The 22,024-nt window shown below is 37.8% G+C and overlaps 2 protein-coding genes across 2 annotated transcripts; one reads left to right on the forward strand and one right to left on the reverse strand.

Annotated features, from left to right (window-relative positions):
- Positions 1 to 56: 56 nt before the first annotated feature.
- LOC135600112 (nicotinate phosphoribosyltransferase 2-like) lies at positions 57 to 11,308 on the reverse strand. The gene is made up of 15 exons (XM_065094116.1): positions 10,896 to 11,308; positions 9,716 to 9,860; positions 8,560 to 8,679; positions 8,236 to 8,370; positions 8,079 to 8,140; positions 7,456 to 7,531; positions 6,965 to 7,066; positions 5,317 to 5,433; positions 4,753 to 4,811; positions 4,371 to 4,545; positions 2,412 to 2,546; positions 2,236 to 2,334; positions 1,908 to 2,016; positions 450 to 562; positions 57 to 371 (listed from the first exon to the last, which is right to left on the reverse strand). The coding sequence occupies exons 1-15, from the start codon at positions 11,081 to 11,083 to the stop codon at positions 294 to 296; spliced, it is 1,713 nt and encodes a 570-aa protein (XP_064950188.1). The 5' UTR covers positions 11,084 to 11,308; the 3' UTR covers positions 57 to 293.
- A 4,957-nt stretch (positions 11,309 to 16,265) lies between these two features.
- Positions 16,266 to 21,820, forward strand: LOC135600128 (probable RNA-dependent RNA polymerase SHL2). Its single transcript, XM_065094117.1, has 2 exons — positions 16,266 to 19,313; positions 20,698 to 21,820. Exons 1-2 carry the CDS (start codon positions 16,584 to 16,586, stop codon positions 21,532 to 21,534), a joined length of 3,567 nt encoding a protein of 1,188 aa, XP_064950189.1. The 5' UTR covers positions 16,266 to 16,583; the 3' UTR covers positions 21,535 to 21,820.
- Positions 21,821 to 22,024: the final 204 nt, after the last annotated feature.

Below are 22,024 nucleotides of genomic sequence, written 5' to 3' on the forward strand. Positions count from 1 at the left end.
GCAAACAAAATTTTATACAATCGCAAAACTCAGACAAAAAAAAAGAACATGGTGAATGGCATAAACTAGTACACCAATAGACTGCATCTAACCGTATTTGTTACAGGATTGAAATAAAAATGGAAACCCCAACGTAGGGCTTTGTAAAACGGTGCAATTTCCTAAGCAACAGCAGCCTATCAATGAGGATAAATAACTCGACTATAAGCACCTTTAACATCATATTTTCTATACCATATACGAGGCGGAAAATCTGGATGATGATCCCTTATTTTGTCCCGAACTATCCTCATTTACTGCAGTTCACCAACTGGGGCCTCACTGAGCCATAAGAAATGAATGAAGTCATATAGCTTCCCGCTGACACTCACCTGGTCAATCATCCAGCGGTTGTTACAGCATAAATTGGTTTTTACAGGGAGCAAACACTACACAAGATGATCACTAACCTTGTAAGGTGTTGGGTTTAACCTCCTCATGTGATCAGACCTCATTTGTTCTAGCTGTTGCATGCAACGATCTCTAATGTTCTTGAGTAAGGGTAAATCTTCTCTTGGCTTATCTGCATGAACCAGAGACCACAATAAGATGATCATATGCTATAAATTCAACAGGTTTGACTGAAATATATAACAAAATTTTCAATAAAATATCAGGTGTACAACTATGGGGAAACTCAATTCCACAATATATATGTGTATGTATATATATACTGTCTCAAGAATAACCCAAGTAAGAAGAAAGCATTGGCTTTAGTGAAAACAGTAGAAACATAATGCTACCGCCAACAACCATCCAAAGCCACAGAGAACCACCAGGCAATAATTTTGGACAAGTTTGGTAGTATGCTTGCTGAAACATAACAAGCATACATTGAACATTCAATTTTCCACTAGTAGCTAATTGCTCAACTTGCGCTGAAACTAGTCAATAACAGATTAAGAAGCGTAAGTTTGAGTGAACTATGCATGGAGAATAAAGTTACAACTTACAACAAAGAAAGGAATGAGAGGTGGCTTCAGCATTAGCTCTACAGAGAAATTGTTTCTATGACTCGATCTCTAGTCTTCCAATTCACGAATGAACAACCTTACAATTGTACCAAGGCAAGTCCTAGAGTACAAAGTCTATCTTAATAGCAAAATGTGTCCCATGACCAAGGCACCTGACTATTAGCTTTAAAGGTACCACAAACCCCAATGATAATCACCAATCTCTTGGTATATTTGAGATAATATCCAAGGGAATCTGCCCATGAGAGTGAAGCATGACTTATTTCTTGAGTTGTTCATGAAGATGTCAACCCTCAACAGAATAGCAGATAAATAAAACACCAGCGAAGAAGAATGCATCCAGACCATTGTTGTGATACTCTATGGAAGTATGAAACTAAATTCTTCAAGGCATTGGAAGTGTCCCTGATACTTCATAGACCCACCATTAACAACACCTTATCTAAGGCCAGCAGGTTACTTCTCCAAGGTACAATAACAGGTCACTTTTAGGAAAACAATAGGTATAATAACAGACCGCCTTTGAGAATCAATAGATGTCACATTTCAGTTAACAAAAAAAAAGCCACCAATTGAATAAGTGTCAGAAATTCTTAGACTGGATAAATACAATGATAGCAACAACACTGACCACCAAAATCTAGGGGATGTATACAAAAATAAAAAATTTCCCAATGACATGTACCTAGTTTATTTAATAAAATTGAAAAGGAAAGCATTGTTTTTTACAGAAAAAAAAGACATGCAAAACTTAACTGAAATGTGTGTGTGTGTTTTTTTGGTAATTATTATTTTGTGTCAGTAACAATTAATCTGCATGTTGATATAATGAGAAGTAGCTAATCGTCTAATAACAAGCTCACTTAAGAGTAAGCTACAGAACAAAGTTCATACTTGAACTCCCGGGCCAATAGCACTTCAAGAGTTCCTCCACACGCTGTGGCACAACATATGCTCTCTTTGATTCATTAAATGGATGGCGACACAAAATACGCTCTCCTACCTGCAGATAGTGCGAGAGAAAATATTTTAATCAAATAGCAAAAGATCTTTTTTCTCCATCTGTTCATCATCATAGATATATAGGCTACTCTCTTTAAGAGTTCGTGTACGTGATGGTGAATATGTGCCATTGTGCCATATGATGATAAAACTTAAAACTCACACGATCAGATGCAAGATGACATTTGGAAAAACAAAGCAGAAAAAGGCTATCACTTACCTTTGGAGGTGTTTCATTCTCCCCAGTCATGATATCTACCAAGGCATAACCTTCTCTTCCATACAATCTGAAACATTGCTTTTTACATGGTATGGAAACCTAGAGGAGAAAACTAATAAAACTTTAGCAGGAAAAGTAAAATCATGTTATGGTTTAGCTTTAACATGCTACCAGACCTTCGTAACATCCTCAGAGAGTTTAATGCGGGGCTGCTTGTTTATCTCAACAAGTTTAAACACACAGCCAAGAGCTGCTTGAGCATAGCATGTAACAAGATATGTGCCAATTCCAAAAGCATCAATTTCATGTCCCTACAAAATGTATCAAACAATTAAATATAAAACTGTCATATAATGAGCTTAATTATTATTGTTAGCATTCCCAAATATCAGACCTAATCTACATAATTTGCAGATCCAAACAACTTATGACTTACATCCTCGAATGAGTCAAAATATTTATTTAGCTTCCAGTATAACAAAAAAGAAAAACTTCTCAATCTGTATTTTCCAAAATTTTAAGCTAATTAGTCACTAGATTGAGTCCAAAATTAACTTGATCTGCTGCCATAATTTTCTAGGTGCCAAAGACCACAAGAAAATGATCCATTATTGACAAGTTTTATGCTATGGGCTATTACAATCGTCCCTAAAAACATGTTCGTTTGACAGTGTTGTCACTAAATTTTGTTTAGGTGACAATAAATAATTTGTTTACAATGCTTCAGTGCCCAATCTCTTCCACACGATAATTTTTACATCCTTGTGCCAAAACTCTGCAATAGTGACAAAATTTTCAAAGTGTAGTATCAAAGATTCTCAATCACACGTTTAGTGGCAAACAAATATTGCGAATAATTTGATGTTCTTGTGATGATAACCTTGTTCTTTGCCAGCACATATGCCTTTACCCATGTAAATATTTATCACCTAAATCTTATTAGCCACAACCATACACTGTTTTCTCCAATCTTAGCCCTCGTCTTCACTCTTTTCTCGAACTACAGCCCTAATCCACCCTTACACCAACTGCCCTCACAACTGGCAACCACTCCTTGTTCCTCTTAATACGGACAGTGTAGTCAAACAAGAAGGGGAGATCAGAGAGAATGCTGGTGACAGCAAAGTAGAGCTCAAAGAAACCGGAGTAGGAAATCACTAGTCTCACTGGTCAACAAGCATCTTCACTGGTCCACCAAGTTCACATAATTCTCATTATGATCTCTCTTTTTTTTTCCTTATATTTATATATTTTCATTTCTTTTTTTTAACCATTTCCTCTGTTAGGCATCATATATTTCACCCTTGAAACTGGTAATTTGTAGAATGATTTGGTTCTTCCAGTTTCTCTCCATTTGAGTCACAACCCAAAAGGGAGTCCTTTTCCTAACTATACAAGTACATTAGGTTATTTCTACTTTTCAATTACTCTCAGACAAGCTATTGTCCTCAATTTTGGTAGCTATTTCATAGAGCTTCTAACGTCCCTGTCTATTTGGTGCCTTAAATCCTCAATATGCATCTCATATAGGTCTGCTTTGCTATAAAATAAAACATTACTATTAGGATTCATAGTCTAGATTAAAGAGTTCCCTCTGGTTCAGTCCCACAACTTCTATATATATGAGAGTAAGCAAGACCAAGCCCAAACACTTGGTTACTATTTCCTTTATACAATTAATTCGGTGGTTAGCTCTCTCCTTCCCTCTTATTCTCTTTGCAAGGTTCTTTCTCCTCAAACTAAAAATAAATTTCTATAGAAGGGTCATATCTGCTCAGAATCCTACGTATTCAGAATTTTGGATTACCTAATTCCTATCCAGATGCAGCAGTTTCAACAGTCCTACATTTCCTCATTGTGACTGGATAATACAGGGATGTAAAAGCCACCTTTGCTACAAAAATATAGTCCCCATCCATGTAGAAATAGGTGCTAGCAAATAAATCAGAAACTAAATTACCAATGGAGTCGGAGTTTGTCAAAATCTCTCATGGATATGCCTATCCAGCTGGCCTAATTACTTTACAAAGAGAATTTTCAATTCAATCTTTAGGATGAAATAGATGCATAAGAAATTTCATAATAATGTACTAAGCTTGTTGTCACACCATATGCAAGCAATTAAAGAAGATTACCTGCTTGTTCAAGGCATCAAGAGTTTCCTCATTCAGGTCATTGCTAGCTGTAATACTCATTTTTCCAAAACCAGGTACATTGAATTCCTTCTCTATTGCCTGAAAGAATTTTCGAGCTTCAATAGACAGATAAGCTAGATCACCGGAATCCAACCTAATTCCAGATGCTTTGTACCTGCATCACAAATTTCTAATATTTGTAATTCAAAAATAGCTGCATTAATTTCATACTCTAGTGGGTACGAGTTTTATAACAAGTTAATAATCATTAAGAGAATCAAAGGCATTTACATTCTTTATCAGACTATAAACCATAGAAATCAGAATGGGTGATCCTAAAAAGAGAAGTTAACTTCAAAAGTTGAAAAGCTTCACAACTTACCCCAAATCATTAAGTGCTAAAGCTACTGCACAAAAATTGGGAATGCCACTCCTCATAACCTGATTAAAATGTCATAGAAACAAGCTGATAAACATCAGAAAAACACAATAATGTTCGTATATTTCTTAAATGCACTGATGCAATCATAGGGACATTTGTTGACCCAGAAACATTTTCCCACTGTTAGTTATATACTCCCTAAATTCACCAGTTAGGCCCATTAAATACTATGTAATTTTGTAAGGCCAAGTTGGCATTCTGCTACTTTTGAGTAGCTGGATGATGAAAAGCCAAACCATATGTGTGTTTCTTTAAAAGTAAGCATTATATTCTTCATGTCAAATTAATATGCAGTTATATACATGTTGTACATTAATATATTTCCAAAAAGAGAAACTAGCAGTACCAAATTCATTCAAATATTCCATTACTGAAACAGAAGGATATAAAAATTGTAAAAATATTTAAGACCATATAATCAGACTAGCACTGCTGACAACATAATTATTGAAATACAAATAACAGAAAAAAATGACAGAAATAAGTCAACAGCTTTTCACTCACATCATATGTGTCTACAAGGGCCAAGAAGTTATTTGGAAAAGCTAACGCATATGAAGTGAACGCAGCAAGCTCACTTTGATTTGTCTCACCAAAAACACCATGCAGTGATTCTGAAAACTGACAAGCATTAAAAAGGAAAGTCAGACAATTGACATCACTTCTCCACACCTAGTTGTGCAAAGCAAAACTTCAGAAGCAACTAAACAGCAATAAAGAGCTAATGGCAGCAACCAAGATTACCAACACTCAGAAGAATCAGAAAGATGAAAAAGAAGCTAGAGCATGCATCTATTTGCCCGTTAATTATCGAGAAACAAGGACCCTAATGTTTTACAAAAAATCTATTTGAGGAAGAAGAATTGGCCACATTTTCTTTGGCTCATAACTAGTTCTAGGAGGAATTACAATAGTCAAGTACTCTTTAAATAATGTGTGCAGCATGCAGTCATTACAAGGACATTTGATGATGAAGCTGATTTGATGGAGGAAGAGAAATAGGCAGGTCACAAAAGACACAACCATCTATCTATCAAATGCATAGTTTGTGACAGAGACCCAAAAGGCTGAGCAAAACAAGCTCTGCTTTTAGTTAATCATATTTACATGACTGGAAAATACAATGCTTCAGCAAGAACAGAAAGATGTTACTAAGTCTTAAAAGACCTAGCATATAAAAAGAATTCTCTAATTATCCATATGACTATACAAGTTGAGCTTGCTAAACTCTCTTCTTCACTTCATTTATTACTCTGTAGTTTCTACCCATGAAGTCTCACAAACATAATCAAGCACAGGGCAATCCCATAAGAGAATGAGAAGCAAGCTAGTACAGAAACTTGTGGAGTCTTCAGTAGCAAACTAGTTTAAGATTGCAATAATTGAAGAAAGAAAAGTACAAACCGTACATGATAATTGATTATAGCATCCTACACTAGTGTAAATCTTATCAGACTTGATCAGGTGATTCAGGAACATAGCAATTGGCAAGTCAGTCTCAGTGAGTTCTGTACGAATGCACTTATGTAAATCAGTCATACTGTATCCTACAGCCAAAAACTACAATGTCTACCAAAAATAAGTTACAAGCCTGGCAAGATCAGACCTTCAAGATCAAATAGGCTGACTACTCTTACCACCCAATTCTACAAGTTAGTATCTATAACCGTAAATATAATATAACACCATGCATGTGGTCTCCATTCATGAACAAAGCAAAAAATGGAAGCAATTACATTTGAACATACTAAGTTCATATTTAAGAGAACAACATTGCTTTTAGATACAAATGAAATCTTCTAACAGCTCTATCAGCCAACAACTTATTCATGGCCCAACATTGTAATCAAAGTTTGTTATTGTATAAGTGCAAATAAATGCTAAAGTACATCAGTACATACAGTTTTAGTGCATTAAGCAATAAAGAACATGAGTTTAGAAGACAATATAAAAAATATTTACTAAAATAATCTATGTAATAATCATTGTGAAAATATATAGGATAACACAGTGAAATAATGATCTTGAGATACATACATACATAATAACAGTCAAATGAAAGGAACACTATATTATAGTCAAAAGATACAATATCCAAACTATAAAAAAAATGGAAACAGAACCAAACAATGCCAGTTAAACAATTGACTACCTGGAGTTTGCTGAGCCATGTCTGCACCAGACTAAGGAAATCCATACAAGTACTTGAACCATCATGACTATGAAGTGATTTGTCAACAATCTCGTCAGGGCTCTACAAAATCACCTAATAAGTGAGATTTTGGATACCACAAGTTCCAGTAAAGATATAAAGAATAAACATAGTGGTGATAGTAAGAACTTGCTAATATATTTTTTTATTATTTCACAGATATAAAAAAATCACACACATTTAACCATTTCTATTGTAAGATAATTGATCTCAAGCTTCATGTTCAAGTAACCATTTTAACACATTTGATATCTACAAGTAAGATACAGCTATGCTTCAAAATGTAAATTCATGTAGATAAAAGGTATGGGAGCATATGTGAAGAAAATAATGCAGGAATTCATCTCTTTGCCACACAAATGGATGACATTTATTGTCTAGGAGAAATACAAAAATATACATATATAATGTTAATTTCTGAACATACCCACCATATATGAGCTAACAAAGGCATGTGAATGTGTTCCTCGAAGGGGTATGCCAAACAAATTTCCAGCTGCGACATTGCTGCTTATACAATGAGGAAATATTAATAACATAGACAAGCATTTGATATCAACCTTTTCAGGAAGAACTGAGAGAACTACTATCTTCAGTATCCTACTACTTATATATGGGCATACTAAACATACAATGTCCGAAAATCAGGCACCAACACTGAACAACATGAAATTCTCATGTCATGTTTTAATCATAGAGAAGAATGGCGAAAATTAAAATCATTTAGAAACAAACAATAGCTCTTTATGACAACATAAATATTAAGTAATGAGCTTTTGGCATATAATTTCTTCAACCAATGCACATCTAAAGGCACTATGTGATTGACCACAAAACAACATATATATGTTGATTAAGTACTGTAAGCAAGTATCAATCAAGTTAACATGTTTAATACGGCCACCTCCTCCAAACACAAAACGTTTCACAAGCCTGATACTTGTTAACAGGTTCACACACACATATATGTATGTATGTATGTATGTATGTATGTATGTATGAAATAAAAATTAGCCACACAGCATAAGCAGTAACATATTTCAAAACAAGTCACCTTGTTGCATCAAATCCTCCAATGTAGCAGTACTTTGAAGCACTTATTCCACCATCAGGGCCCTAAGCATCAGGTGAAAAGAGAAGAATTTCTCAACAAGTCACATGCTAAAAGCTTAAAAGGCCATTTATAAAGGAGGATATAGCTCAGAGCTCACCTGGGCTCTTCTAAGTCCAAATTCAAGTAAATTTTTTGTATTTCCAGCAACAAATCGGTGTCGTGCAGCATTTGTAGTCACCAATGAGGCATAGTTTACGAGATTAACAAATGGGGTCTCAAGCAGTTGAACTACCTAGATACATGGAGCAGAAAAGCATTTAAAATACAAAAGGTCATCATAGATCTTAAAATTTAATTTGTCAAAACAAAAACGATAACTTGTTCCTCCAGGAATATTCAGTAACACATCTTAACACATGAACATACAGCTTATCAAAACAATTGTTAAAGACTGCACAAAGTTAACATTGCAGTTACTCACCGCCACTGGGCCTTCAACCCTTATCAAAGGCACTTTGGGGAAAACAACAGAACCCTCGGGGATAGCATAAACTTCAACATCTGAGCAGTCAAGTTCTCTGAGATATTCAAAGAAACCATCCTAGAGACATGAAGAAAAAGATCGTCAGTTTGAATAAAATTCCGGCTGGAGAATCAAAGGTTTAGCTACTTAAGATATAAATTGTGCATTTTAACATTAAACATAAGTTAAATAGTATTTCGACTTAGTTCTTTTCAACTTCAACAAGACATCACATTAAAAGTGTACAGCTAACAGTACAGAGCAAGCAACTTAGTACTGTCATCTTACTTAGCTGTAACAGATCAGTTGGCTAAAAGTTGTGCTAGCTTTAATAATGACATGCACCACAGAGTAAGAAAACAGATATGACAATCAATGTAACCAATAAGATAATGAAAGGCTTCACATCAAGAAGAGCTAAGGAATGACCGTCCTATCTAATATCTATAATATATGAATAACTTGGTAATGAACTACTAATACTACAGGAAACTGCTTCCTCATTTTCATGTAAATTGCATTTATTTGTCTTTTTTTTCTGTTTAGTTTTTTTTATGATTCTCCATCTCTGCATATTGGATGCATAAATCCCAATTGTCTCTCTGAAACTTGCAACAAGGAAGTTGTTCCTATCCAAGGATATAGATCATCACTTTTCTTTAATCCCCCTCTCCATCGACAACTGGCCAGTCATCTTCCGCCTTTGCCTCCTTTTCCTTCTCAGCAGCATCACCGCTCCTCATTCATGTCACCACCTTCTCCCCACCATCTCTTTTCTTCTAGTATTCCAGATGGTAATGACTGGAACCACCCCATTTTGGCGCTCAGGAATGCATAGTACAAGATAATGCCAGTCTAATTATTGGCTGATATAGGAACAAGACCGAGATTTTAATCCTTGCATGAAGCACTATGCAATCTATCCACCTTGGTATTTAAGTTAATATTCCAGATCAACTACGACCATAGAAACCAGAATCATCTAATTGATGAATTAACAGTATTCTGAAATTTTAAACACGATGCACATCAAAATGTGACTATTCAAGAGTACTTCTAAGAAAACAAAGAAATATGAAAGTTTACTAACAGCTAACTGCCTAGTGTGCCATACCTCACAAGTAGGCATGACCGAGCGCATAAAAGAGATATCCTCCTCCTTGAAATGGAAATTGGCAATGAGTCGAATGCATTCTTCCAGACCAGCAAAGACTGTATATTCACCACCAAAGGGGTTCTTACGGAAATACAAATCAAACCTGTAACAAATTAAGATTCATGAAGAAATGCAGTCCCAACATAACATTTTTGAAGAAGCAAGATTCAGAAACAAATCTCTCATACAAAGAAGTACAAATTTCTTGCTTACAATTCAGAAAGCATGATTTACCAAAAACCGCAAACTTTTCTATCTTCTACCTTCAAAATAGTTAAGTTTTTAGTATATACAATCTGACATACTAATGCCATCAAAGTGCCAAAATTTCCAGAGTTCAATAGATATTTAGTGCAAAAAACACATCTATTCCAGAACAGAGAAGCCAAAGATTCTATCAACTGAAGTACAGGAAACAACAACTTTGCTCTGAAAATCATGACCTTACTCTGATAAATCATTGGTTCCTCAATAGAAACCTAGAAAGTTCTGGGAGTATTTAGATATTCTGGACAGTCATGCAGAAAAATATCCTATATATTCATTTTACAGCAAATTAAAAGTTGGTCATATTTAATGCACCAAAAATACAATTGTGGTAACTAAAATATCCTAATAGAAATTACATTACAACCTCATAGCCAGTGACGATACTCTACCTCGATTTAATCTATGAACATTTAAGATATCTTGTGTTAGAGAAGAAACAACCAACACCCTAACAAATACTTGTACCACAACAAATCTGTCTTTAAGTTAGTCATAGTACAAACCAAAAGTAGGCAGCCAACAATCCTTTATTTAAATGGTTGCCCTTTTCACCTTACGATCAGAACAGAAAAATTTTAAACCGACACATACAAGAAGACAAGGGAAAGTCTGTGAACACAGTGGTCAAGTCCAATGAAAGAAAGAGCATACAGGGAAACTAATCAACTCCATTTCGGATAATGAGTCAATAATTATGCATATTTTGAAAGAGAATTTAAGAGAAAAAGAAAAAAGAAAAAGGACTAATTCAGCAATAAAGCACCAAATGAAAACAAGAACCATAGAGCAAATGAATTCTCCGTCGGATCCCCAAACGAACTAAGAGGACAATCTAGCCCGATATCATGAAGGAGGTGGAGCAACTCACACAGCGCGTTCGAGATGCTTCCCGGCCTTCCAGTAGGCATAGGCCATGGTGAACTGGTACAGGTCCGTGAGGAGCGGCGTCACCATGGGGTTCGTCGCCGAACGGATCGGCGCCGATTGGGCCGTCTCCCTTTGCTCCGCCGTCGCCGCCGCGTCAATCGTCCCGTTGCCGCTCGCAAGCGCCGCCATGGATCTCTTCACTAGGGTTTTCCGATCGCCCGGGTACAGCGTCGGAGGAGGATCTGATGAAGTACGGAGGCGAGAGAGGAGGAGAAGGATACGAGCAGCGGATGAAGACGGCAAGGGTACGCCGCAGGTATTTATAGCTTCCTCGGAGTCAGTGGTATATTTGTGGTGAGAGGCTTGGACGGGTATTCCGTGGAAGGAGGGAAGAACGTTTGGGTGCGTATTGGAAATTAGCGGTGCGGGGAGGCCGGCTGATATCCGCGGAAGACGAACTTACCAGGAAGGTAATCTGAAGTTAGAGAACCAATCAGAGACCCAAGAAGCGGTGGGGCCCAACAAAAGAGTGGAATGACCATGTCACGGGTCAGTCCACGTGACTAGCTCTGTTTTTTTTCCGGTCCGAAATAAGAGAAATCGTCCTTTTTACTTCCCAATTGCTGACTTCCTAATGCATCGTTTGACCTTTTGTGTAGCGTATCATCTTGTGACATTGATGTGCTTTAAGATCAACACTGATGGATCATCTTGTGATATTGGAATGTGACGTCAAATTAGTTCTAATTGTTTATCTCGACGTGCGTAGATGATTTGACATTTCCTGTTTGACGGAATATTATGGAGTGACTAATTTTGACTTTTCCGTTGGGTGCGGGTTGAAGTTATTACTGTATTGATTGTATATGTGGGGATTTTGGGGAGTGTGTATTATATAATTAAACTAATAAGTAACATAAAATATTAAATTTTCATTAAACATAAAGTCTCAAAAATAGACTGAATTAGAAACACAAAAAAGTTTCAACGGTATATTCAAGCCTAATATTCACATAATATTTTCGTTAAATAGAAAATAAAAATACTAAAGATATCATATCACCCTTTTAATTTATACCTAAGACTTCATCCATCCCAATGTCATGCAAGAATATATAAGGGGCTGAGACGATTGATATTTCATATCGCTAAGTATTAGTCAGACATAAAGAATAAAATTATTTTAAATTATTTTTTTTAATTAAAAATTATTTTTTAATATTTATATTATAAAAATAAAAAATAAAAAAACCAACAAGAAGCAAAAATATGATTGATAATAATGTTTTCTACCTCCAACATGTTACCCAGGAGAAAATACTTAGAAACTTGGAAAATAATAAAAATAAAACATTATCATGAACAGACATCAAACATCTTGTCTACATTGATCAATGATACTTTAGTTTAAGGCTACCTCTCTTTTCCACGATGTCGTCTCTTTCTCAAGCCCCGATGATAAGCCCCCTCGGTGGAGCACTAGCGATGAGTCTTTTTCAAGCACAAGTTTTTTGCAGGCTATAGAATTAGCTTTGTCGATTTTGATGGAATCATGATTGGTAAGGGTTGGTCCCACCATCTTGATTACAGTCCACTACATGCAGAATGATAGGCTATTATTGACGATTTTCAATTAGCAAAATAACTTTGCTTCGCCAACTTTGTGGTGAAGTCTCATCAATATGCTCAAACATTCAACACCTTTTCCCTGATCCCTCAAAATCTTTGCAATGGCATCCCCATTCTACCAACGCATTTAGTGGGATTCATATCAATCGAACTACGAACGCTTCAACTCACAACCTTTTGAATAGTAGTGTTAGTACACCTTTGTACCGTGATCGAGGAGTCAGCATGGTTCAGTCCGGTTCTAAATATCCAAGGGTGTTAACGTAAAATCTTTGATGACCGAGACGAACGTTAGGTCGGGATGGGTCGTAAAAGTTGTCACATTCTATCGTATCGCCAACCCATGCACTTAGGGCCAACGTCGGGAGGAGTTTTTCCTGATCTGACCCCTTCGAAGCTCAAGTTAAAATTGAGTGGAATGAGAGTCAGTCGAATGTGTCACCCTCCCCCTAGCGTTGGTCGAGCAGTGGACATTTATACCTGTACATGGGAGTTGGTTGTATGGTGTGGGACGACACTGCGTGGTGCTGGCCGAGCAGTAGACATTTATACATGTACATGAGAGTTGGTCGTATGGTGCAGGACGACACTGCACAGTGCTGGTCGGGTAGTGGACATTTATACCTATACATGGGAGTTGGTCATTCGGTGCAGGACGACACTACGTGGCGTTGGCCGGGCAGTGGACATTTATACCTGTACATGGGAGTTGGTCGTATGGTGCGAGACGGCACTGCACGGCATTAGCCGTGCAGTGAACATTTATACCTATACATGAGAGTTGGTCGTATGGTGCGAGACGGCACTGTGCGACGCTGGTTGAGCAGTGGACATTTAGCTCTACATGAGCCGTGCAGTGAACATTTATATTTATACATGAGAGTTGGTCGTATAGTGCGAGACGACACTGTGCGACGCTGGTTGAGCAGTGGACATTTAGCTCTACATGGGAGTTGGTCGTATGCTGCGGAATGGCACTGCGCGTCGCTGGCTGTGTAGTGGACATTTATACCTGTACATAGGAGTTGGTATTATGGTGCGGGATGACATTGTGCGGCATCGTCCTGAGTTTCTCAGGGTAGGCTTGTACCTGACGATGTCGTCCCGAATTTCTCAAGATGAGCTTGTACCTGACGGTGCTATCGTTAGCATGGGCTGATGTTGAAGAGTCTGTTTACTAAAATATGCCCTATCAATTAGTAAATTATATTTAAGGAGGACACTCATGTTCTAGGCGATCTACAATAAAGTTTTCTTTAAACAAAATATCATGAGTCTCCTATGAACAAATACCCGTAAAATAAGGAAGAGAGAGAAAGATAATGAGAGAAAAAAGATCTTAGCATTTCAATCCCATGTCTTTTGTATGTACTCCTGTCGATTTCTCATGGGTTCAAGGAGGGTTAGGAGAAATGTAGTGCATAGAGGATCCTTTACGCCCGATTGTATTGTCAAGGGTTATTCCCTTGATATCCGTCGTCGTTATAATTTGAAGCTGCAGTTATGACGATGTTGTGAGGCTGCAATAGAGAAAGGGAACTTGGTCTTGTGAAAATACTAAGGTTCCTCGACCTGTGTTGCCCAGGAAATATATAGCATATGGAGATGATGGAGAAGCTGGCAATGCAGTTCTGTATAGGAGTAGGAGTGCATGAGAAGTAATTTTCATGATTGGCGTTCTAAAGAGAGGGATGGGCATCACAAAGCCAATGATGATATGCCGAAACATTTCGCACTACTGCCACTATGTTGAATCATGAATGAATGGGAGAAACCTGTAGGCCCTAAATATTAGAAACCTGTAGGCCTCCGTTTGCACACCGTATTACCACGGACTCTCCCTATCGTCTGCACACCCTATTATCCCCCATAATTATTGTTGTCGACTCTCTCCACTATTTATTGTCGTCGATCATCACCCACGTTCTTGTCCTTATCGCTCACTATCATTAATTGATGGCCTTGACTTACTCACCTATCATTGATCTTTCGTTGATACTATTATCAGCTTTGCTTGCTACTGAAGTTTAGAAAGTTATTGTCACCTATTGCTAACCCTAGCATGTCCACTTGCCATCGATCTTCCGCTAACGTTGTCGTTAGCTCTACTGGCTACGAAAGAGGAGGAAGTCATTATCATCGATCTTCCAATGGCATCGTCACCGTCGACTCTGCTACCTGTAGAAGAAGAGAATGATATTTTGGTGCATTTGCAAAGGAATATTTTATATATATTAAAAATCATTAAAATGAGGTTGGAGATTTCAAAATAAGAGTTATAAATAGTAATCTCCTAAAATATTTCTCTTAATAAATTTATATTTTTATAAAAATATAATTTATATAAAAAATATCACATTGTCTTATCATATGTCTGCCAAATGCTCACAATAAAATTATGGATTACATGATAAATTGAGCTTGACTAAAAGTGTTATTTGCCAAAATCACAATTAATCCTGTCAGTATAAGGAGACTAAATTGTATTTTTGTTGAAGTACGAACGCGGAGTAGATTTGAGGAAAGCATAATGCATCGCAACCCAATTTTTGGAGGATATAATTATCTTGAATGATGATTATACTACAATAATCATGGCTAATTAGTGCGCTCATTGAAAGCATTCGATGACCTCTAATGATGCCCATCAATGAATAGCCTTTTGGGTGATAGAGGCCCTTGAATATATAATTCATCCCAATTTGCTTTTCAAGGGATTGTGACGATGATAGTGAAAGTGGGCATATGAAAGCAATTACACGTAAACTCATGCTATGGAATTTTTTTAGCGAAAAATATTGGTTTAATTGAAGCTTACTATTCACAACCACATTTTTACTATTGATAATCCTTAAAAATATTTTTTTTATTTTTATTATTTATAATCTTATTATTATTAATTTATCTTTTTTTCTTCCCCGTAACCCCGTGGTACTACTCTTTGTTAATGTTGTTGTCAATCATTATCCTATGCTCCCTACCAATGCCATCATTGTTGTCGATCATTATCCTATGCTCCCTATCCACACTAAGACTCCCTAATACTCGTCGCCCTCAACAACGTTCTTTGAGGAGAAAGAAAAATAATAAAAAGAAAAAAATTTATTTAAGTCCACTTACAAAGGAATAATTTAAAAATATTTTTTTTTAAAAAAAATAAGATTATAAATAGTAAATAGGGGTTTGAAAATAAGCATCTCATGAAATTTTTTATCTATTCAATTTTGTCTACTTTCTCTCATGAAATGTTCATTTTTCACTCTACTTCTTGCCAAATATCCTTTATTTTAGCTAAAATATGAAAATATCCTTAGTCCATTGTTTTATTGTGATCATCTTTATTTTATCGTGGTTGTCTTTCGTCTTACTGCCTTTATCTTGTATGATCATTTCTTTTATTATATTCTTGTGGAGGTCATATTCTAACTTTCATTTTTTACCATCACTACAAAGATAATAATATAAAAAGAATTACGAATGGGGGTATAGGGTGGAAGGTGATAACGACAAGACGAAGATAAATATAGTACAGTCGAAGCCTAAGATAAAATGATAAAGATGACTAAAGAAAAATATTATATAAAAATAAAACAAAATAAGACGTACATTGAAAATACTGAAAATTTGAAGGTTTTTATCTGAGAAAACAAAAAACGCTAAAGGAATACAAATATTTTTATTATAAGCAAATCCACCTCGTTGCCGCAAAAACCATTCTATAAACAATCCCAGCGGCGCGGTCTGCGTTTACTCCGCCCCTCCTAAAACTCAATCTTGCAATCTCGGGACGACACATGGCGTGACTCCTTTTACTGCCGCAAGAAAGGAGGCGGAAGAAGCAGAACTGCATTCGTGGTAACCAACGTCGTCCCTCCCCCATTTCATTTCTCCCTTTCTTGCTTCGCTTCTCGGGCAGCCTTCGCGAGTGGAGTCGGAGATGGGATACGATTTGATTTGTTTTGTTTCCCGACTTAATCGATAATCTTAATTTTCGTATTGGAGATCTTCACAATCATAGCAGCGACACCCGATCGTCCGGTTTCCTCTGATTTAGGACGCCATGGATTCGTTCCATAGGAACACGGAGCAGAAGGAAATGATTGTTAGTCAGGTAAGTTTCGGCGGGTTCGATGCGAAGGTCTCCTCGAAGGAACTCGCTGATTTCTTGGAGTATGAAGCTGGGATCATTTGGCGGTGTCGTGTGAAGACGTCCTGGACCCCGCCCGAGTCATACCCCGTCTTCAAGGGCACTGATGATGCCTTCGATGTGCCGAGGAAGGACGATTACGGCCGCGTGGTGCCTCACGCATTTGTTCACTTTGCGCGCCCTGATGCCGTTAAGAAAGCAATGGATGCCGCGGGAAAGTGTGATCTTGTCTTGAATGGCCGCCCGCTGAGGGCCAATGTGGGAACCGAGAGTTCGTTCCGTGTCAACAGGAGGAGGACAACCGACCCCTTCAGATTCTCCAACGCCAGCGTCGAGATCGGTAATTTGGTCAGCAGAGATGAATTCTTGGTCAGTTGGAAGGGGCCTGATTCGGCGGTCGATTTTGTGATCGACCCCTTCGATGATTGCTGCAAGATCCTTTTCTCCAAAGAGACAGCTTTCTATTTCAAAGGGTTGCGGGAAATGACACTGATCATGTGTGATTTCAAGGTGGAGTTCTTGCTTAGAGACATCAATGAAGTGAGAGTACACAAGGATGCAGCCCCCTTTGTGATGCAGTTCCAGCTAATCTCAGCGCCTTACGTGTATTATCGGACTGCTGATGATGACATCTACACGTCTGTCCCGTTTAATCTGTTAGACGATGAGGATCCCTGGATCAGAACAACGGACATTACACCTAGTGGTGCCATCGGTCGGTGTAACTCATACAGGATTTCACTGTCCCCACGTTTTGGGCCTAAGATGGAGAGATCCCTGGCTTATCTGAGAGAACATGGTGTAGCTGAGAACCGGCCGAGATGCCGGCTTGTAGTCCGAGATGAGCCTGGTTATGGAGCTCACATGTCTGATCCCTTTTTCTGTATTCAGAACAAAAAAGGTATCAATTTTGCAACAATGTTTTTAGTGAATGCACTAGTACATAGAGGCATAGTTAACCAGCACCAACTGTCTGACGAGTTCTTTTCCTTACTGAGGTGCCAGAGTGAGATGGTAAATGGAACAGCACTGATGCATATCTTGTCTTACAAGTACCCCATATTTGATGCCCCGGGGAGGCTTAAGCTTGTCCAGGAGTGGCTTTTAAGGAACCCCAAACTTCTCAGGCACTCGAAGTTCTCTGATGACATTATTGAAGTGAGGAAGCTTGTTATAACTCCAACAAAGGCGTACTGTCTCCCTCCAGAGGTAGAACTCTCGAATAGGGTTCTTCGGAAGTACAAGGAGGTTGCTGATAGATTCTTGAGGGTGACTTTTACGGATGAAGGGATGCAACAGTTGAATAGTAATGTTTTGAACTACTATGTTGCACCGATCGTTCGGGACATCACTTCAAACTCGTTTCCTCAGAAAACTACTGTGTTTAAGAGGGTAAAGGATATACTAACTAATGGTTTTCATCTATATGGTCAGAAGTACTCCTTTTTAGCATTTTCGTCCAATCAGCTACGGGATCGGTCAGCCTGGTTTTTTGCAGAGGTTTCTGGCTCTATAACAGTGGCAACCATTAGGAACTGGATGGGCAAATTCTCTAATAAGAATGTCGCGAAGTGTGCTGCTCGAATGGGGCAGTGCTTTTCATCCACATATGCCACAGTGAACGTGACACCAAATGAAGTAAATTCTGAACTTGAAGATATTAAGCGAAATGGATATGTCTTTTCAGATGGAATAGGAAAGATCACACCAGAGCTTGCACTGGAAGTTGCCCAAAAACTGCATTTGACGGAGGACCCCCCTTCTGCCTATCAGATCAGATATGCTGGCTGCAAAGGGGTCGTAGCTGTTTGGCCAGGAAATGATGATGGGATCAAGCTGTCCCTGAGACCAAGCATGAACAAATTTGAGTCTAACCATACAATCTTGGAGGTGGTTTCATGGACCAGGTTCCAGCCAGGCTTTTTAAACCGACAGATCGTGACATTGCTTTCATCATTGAAGGTACCTGATAGTGTTTTCGAAAGAATGCAGGACACGATGATTCTTAAACTGAATCAGATACTTCATGATACCAATGTTGCATTTGAGATTCTTACCACCTCATGTGCTGAACAAGGGAACACTGCAGCAATGATGTTGAGTGCTGGTTTCAGACCTCAAAGTGAACCTCACTTGAAAGCGATGCTCTCATGCATAAGGTCCACACAGCTAGGAGATCTTTTGGCAAAAACAAAAATTTTTGTTCCAAAAGGTAGGTTGTTAATGGGCTGCCTTGATGAACTTGGGGTTCTTGAACATGGACAATGCTTTATCCAGGCCTCAACTCCTTCACTGGAGAATTGTTTGTCAAAGCACGGTTCGAGGTTTTCAGCATCACAGAACAATAGGCAAGTAATTGTGGGTACTGTGGCTGTAGGCAAAAACCCGTGTCTTCACCCAGGAGATATTAGGATCCTTGAAGCTGTTGATGTACCTGAGTTGCATCATCATGTTGATTGTTTAATATTTCCTCAAAGAGGAGACAGGCCTCATACCAATGAGGCATCTGGAAGTGACCTGGATGGCGATCTCTACTTTGTGACATGGGATGAAAATCTTTTACCTCCAGGCAAGAAGAGCTGGATACCAATGGATTATACCCCTGCTAAAGTCAAGCAATTTCCACGGCAAATCTTGCCTCAAGTAAGTTCTATGCTATATGATTTTTACCTTACTAGTATTTTGCATGTGCCATGGACTTAAAAACTTCTGATTCACTAAATCTACACGATGATGGAATGATGATGGACCAGTCAGATGATAGCAACTATAGTGGAACCTTAATCATTGAATCTAAGTCAAGAGAACAAATTATAGTTTGCAGGAAATCATGAATAGTGGTTATATAATTTCTTATAGTATCAAATACCAAAAATTGGAGAATGGGTCAACGGGACATAGTAATTATCTTGCTGTCCCAAAACTTACAATGAAGTTGAGTTGTGAATCAGTTTTACATGGGGGATGGGGGATATTCTAAAAACATCCTGGGAGAAGAAAGGAGAAGAAGAAGATAGTAAAAGGGTCTCCCTGCACTCACTTTGGTTTTCGAGAGAAACATGCAGAGTCAATAGCTTCATGCCATCATCTTGAATAGCACATGCAGGCAAAAGAGATGATTTTCTTTTTTTTAAGTTAGAAGGCTTTCAGATCATTTACTTCCTACTTTATCGCAACAGAACTTTCCCAAAATGCTATATTCATACCTTAGTTGAATTTAGTATCTCAAATCCGGTGCACCCTAGACTCAGCTAAGAACTAGCTTAAATACATTTTTATTATGTTGTTGCATCATCAGGAAATACTTTTTTTATTCTAAGCAACAGCTTCAGCTGGAATATCAAATGTATACAGCTGTAGTCCATCTGTTAGTGGTGAAGCATTAGTATAAATGTACTAAAGGATATTGATGGTTGTTGTTTCCATGAGATATATCCTTTTATAGTTGTTAATATAGCTTCTCCCTGGTCATCAAATAAGAGAGATGGTGGGGTGAGTTACGATAAACAGGCCACAGTTCTGGGTCCATATGCTGACAAAAGTTTGGTTAGCATCTTATGTACTATTAGTTATTGGGTTATGAAGTTGTAATAATCTATTTGTAGGTTATATGAAGAAAAATTAATTTGTGACTTTCCTAAGATTGGTACACCCAAAATACATATATTGGGTTATAGAGTTTGTTATTATTCATTTGAAGGTTATGTGAAGAATAATTGATGAGAATTTTCTTAAGATTGATAAACCCAAAATTGACTGCTCGGTTTGTGTGTTGGTCGTTCAACTCTGCAGTATTATATGAACTATAAGTTGTAAGCATGCATATGCTGTTTTCAGTAAATAGAAGCGGATATTTTTTTTTCAATGGAAGATCAAGTTGTAAACATGCAATATCATATTGCTAGCATGAGTTAAGAAACTGTGTACTCGCACTGATATTTATTTTGTGTCTGTAAAAGATTGATGTTCCAGGAAATGGTTTTACATGTAGAATTTCACACATGGTTTTTCAATTTTTTTCCTCCAGGACATTATTGACTTCTATTTGAAGAATATGGTAAATGAAAACCATGGTGTCATTTGTAATGCTCATGTGGTCCATGCTGACCGTAGTGAACATGGAGCCCTGGATGAGAATTGCCTTAAGTTAGCTGAGCTGGCTGCCACTGCTGTGGACTTCCCGAAGACAGGAAAAATTGTAACTATGCCGCCAGCCCTTAAACCTAAGACCTATCCTGATTTCATGGGTAAGGATGACCGTTTGTCCTATAAGTCAGAGAAGATCTTGGGAAAGTTGTATCGTAAGATCAAAGATGCCACTGATGATGAGTTGCCATCCGAACTACCATGCACATTTGAGGACTTACCCTATGATACGGATCTTGAGATTATTGGATCCTTAGATTACCTTGCCGATGCATGGCAAAACAAGGTTGTATATGACCGACATCTAAATGCATTGTTAGCTCAGTACAGAGTCAGCTCAGAGGGGGAAGTGGTTACTGGCCATATTTGGTCCTTGCCAAAGTACAATAGCAGGAAACAAGGCGAGTTAAAGGAGCGGCTAAAGAATGCATACAGCTCACTTCGTAAACAGTTCCGGCATATTTTTAAGACCATGAGCCCTGATCTTTTACAACTTACAGATGATGAGAAGTGTTTTTTTTATGAAATGAAGGCTTCAGCATGGTATCAAGTGACTTATCATCCTCGGTGGGTAAAAAAGTATAGCGAATTAAAAGAACCTGATGGGGATGGGGTGCCTGCACGGCTTAGTTTTGCATGGATAGCAGCTGATTACCTGGTTCGGATCAAGGTAAGATGCCAGGAGAGGGGAACACCTGATAGCCAAAAGGCCAATTGATTCACTTGCAAGCTATCTTTCTGGAAGGGTTTGATTGCTTTATGGGTTCATCAGCTTCTATTCAGAATTGTCTTCTCTGGTCAGCAAGACCACTCTACCAACTTTTAGCATTTAACTCATAGGATATCAAATTTGTTTGTTCAAGGGTATGTTGCAAATCAGGTTCATAACTTTCTGTATAATGTAACTATTTTGTCATGTGGTTCCAGATGTTCCTCTCTGATTCTAGGCAGATACCTTGATCTCTTCAATGATTATTTGTGGCGCTTGATACTCTTAGAAATTACACTTGCCTGTTTGCCATTTGATTAATTCAGTTTAAAGAAGCACAAGAAAGAGAAACTTCATTGGAAGATGTGCTTACAATTGCTTAAACTACTAGCAGGACTCTTAAGCAGGAAAGTTGCGCTGAAACCATGGTCTTGCTGTCATCCACGACTTAAGGTGGACAGAAATATAGGTGGCAGCTTCTTCTGATCACCATCCATTG

The sequence above is a fragment of the Musa acuminata genome, chromosome BXJ1-2 (assembly GCF_036884655.1).
Source record: "Musa acuminata AAA Group cultivar baxijiao chromosome BXJ1-2, Cavendish_Baxijiao_AAA, whole genome shotgun sequence".
Classification (NCBI taxonomy): Eukaryota; Viridiplantae; Streptophyta; class Magnoliopsida; order Zingiberales; family Musaceae; genus Musa; species Musa acuminata.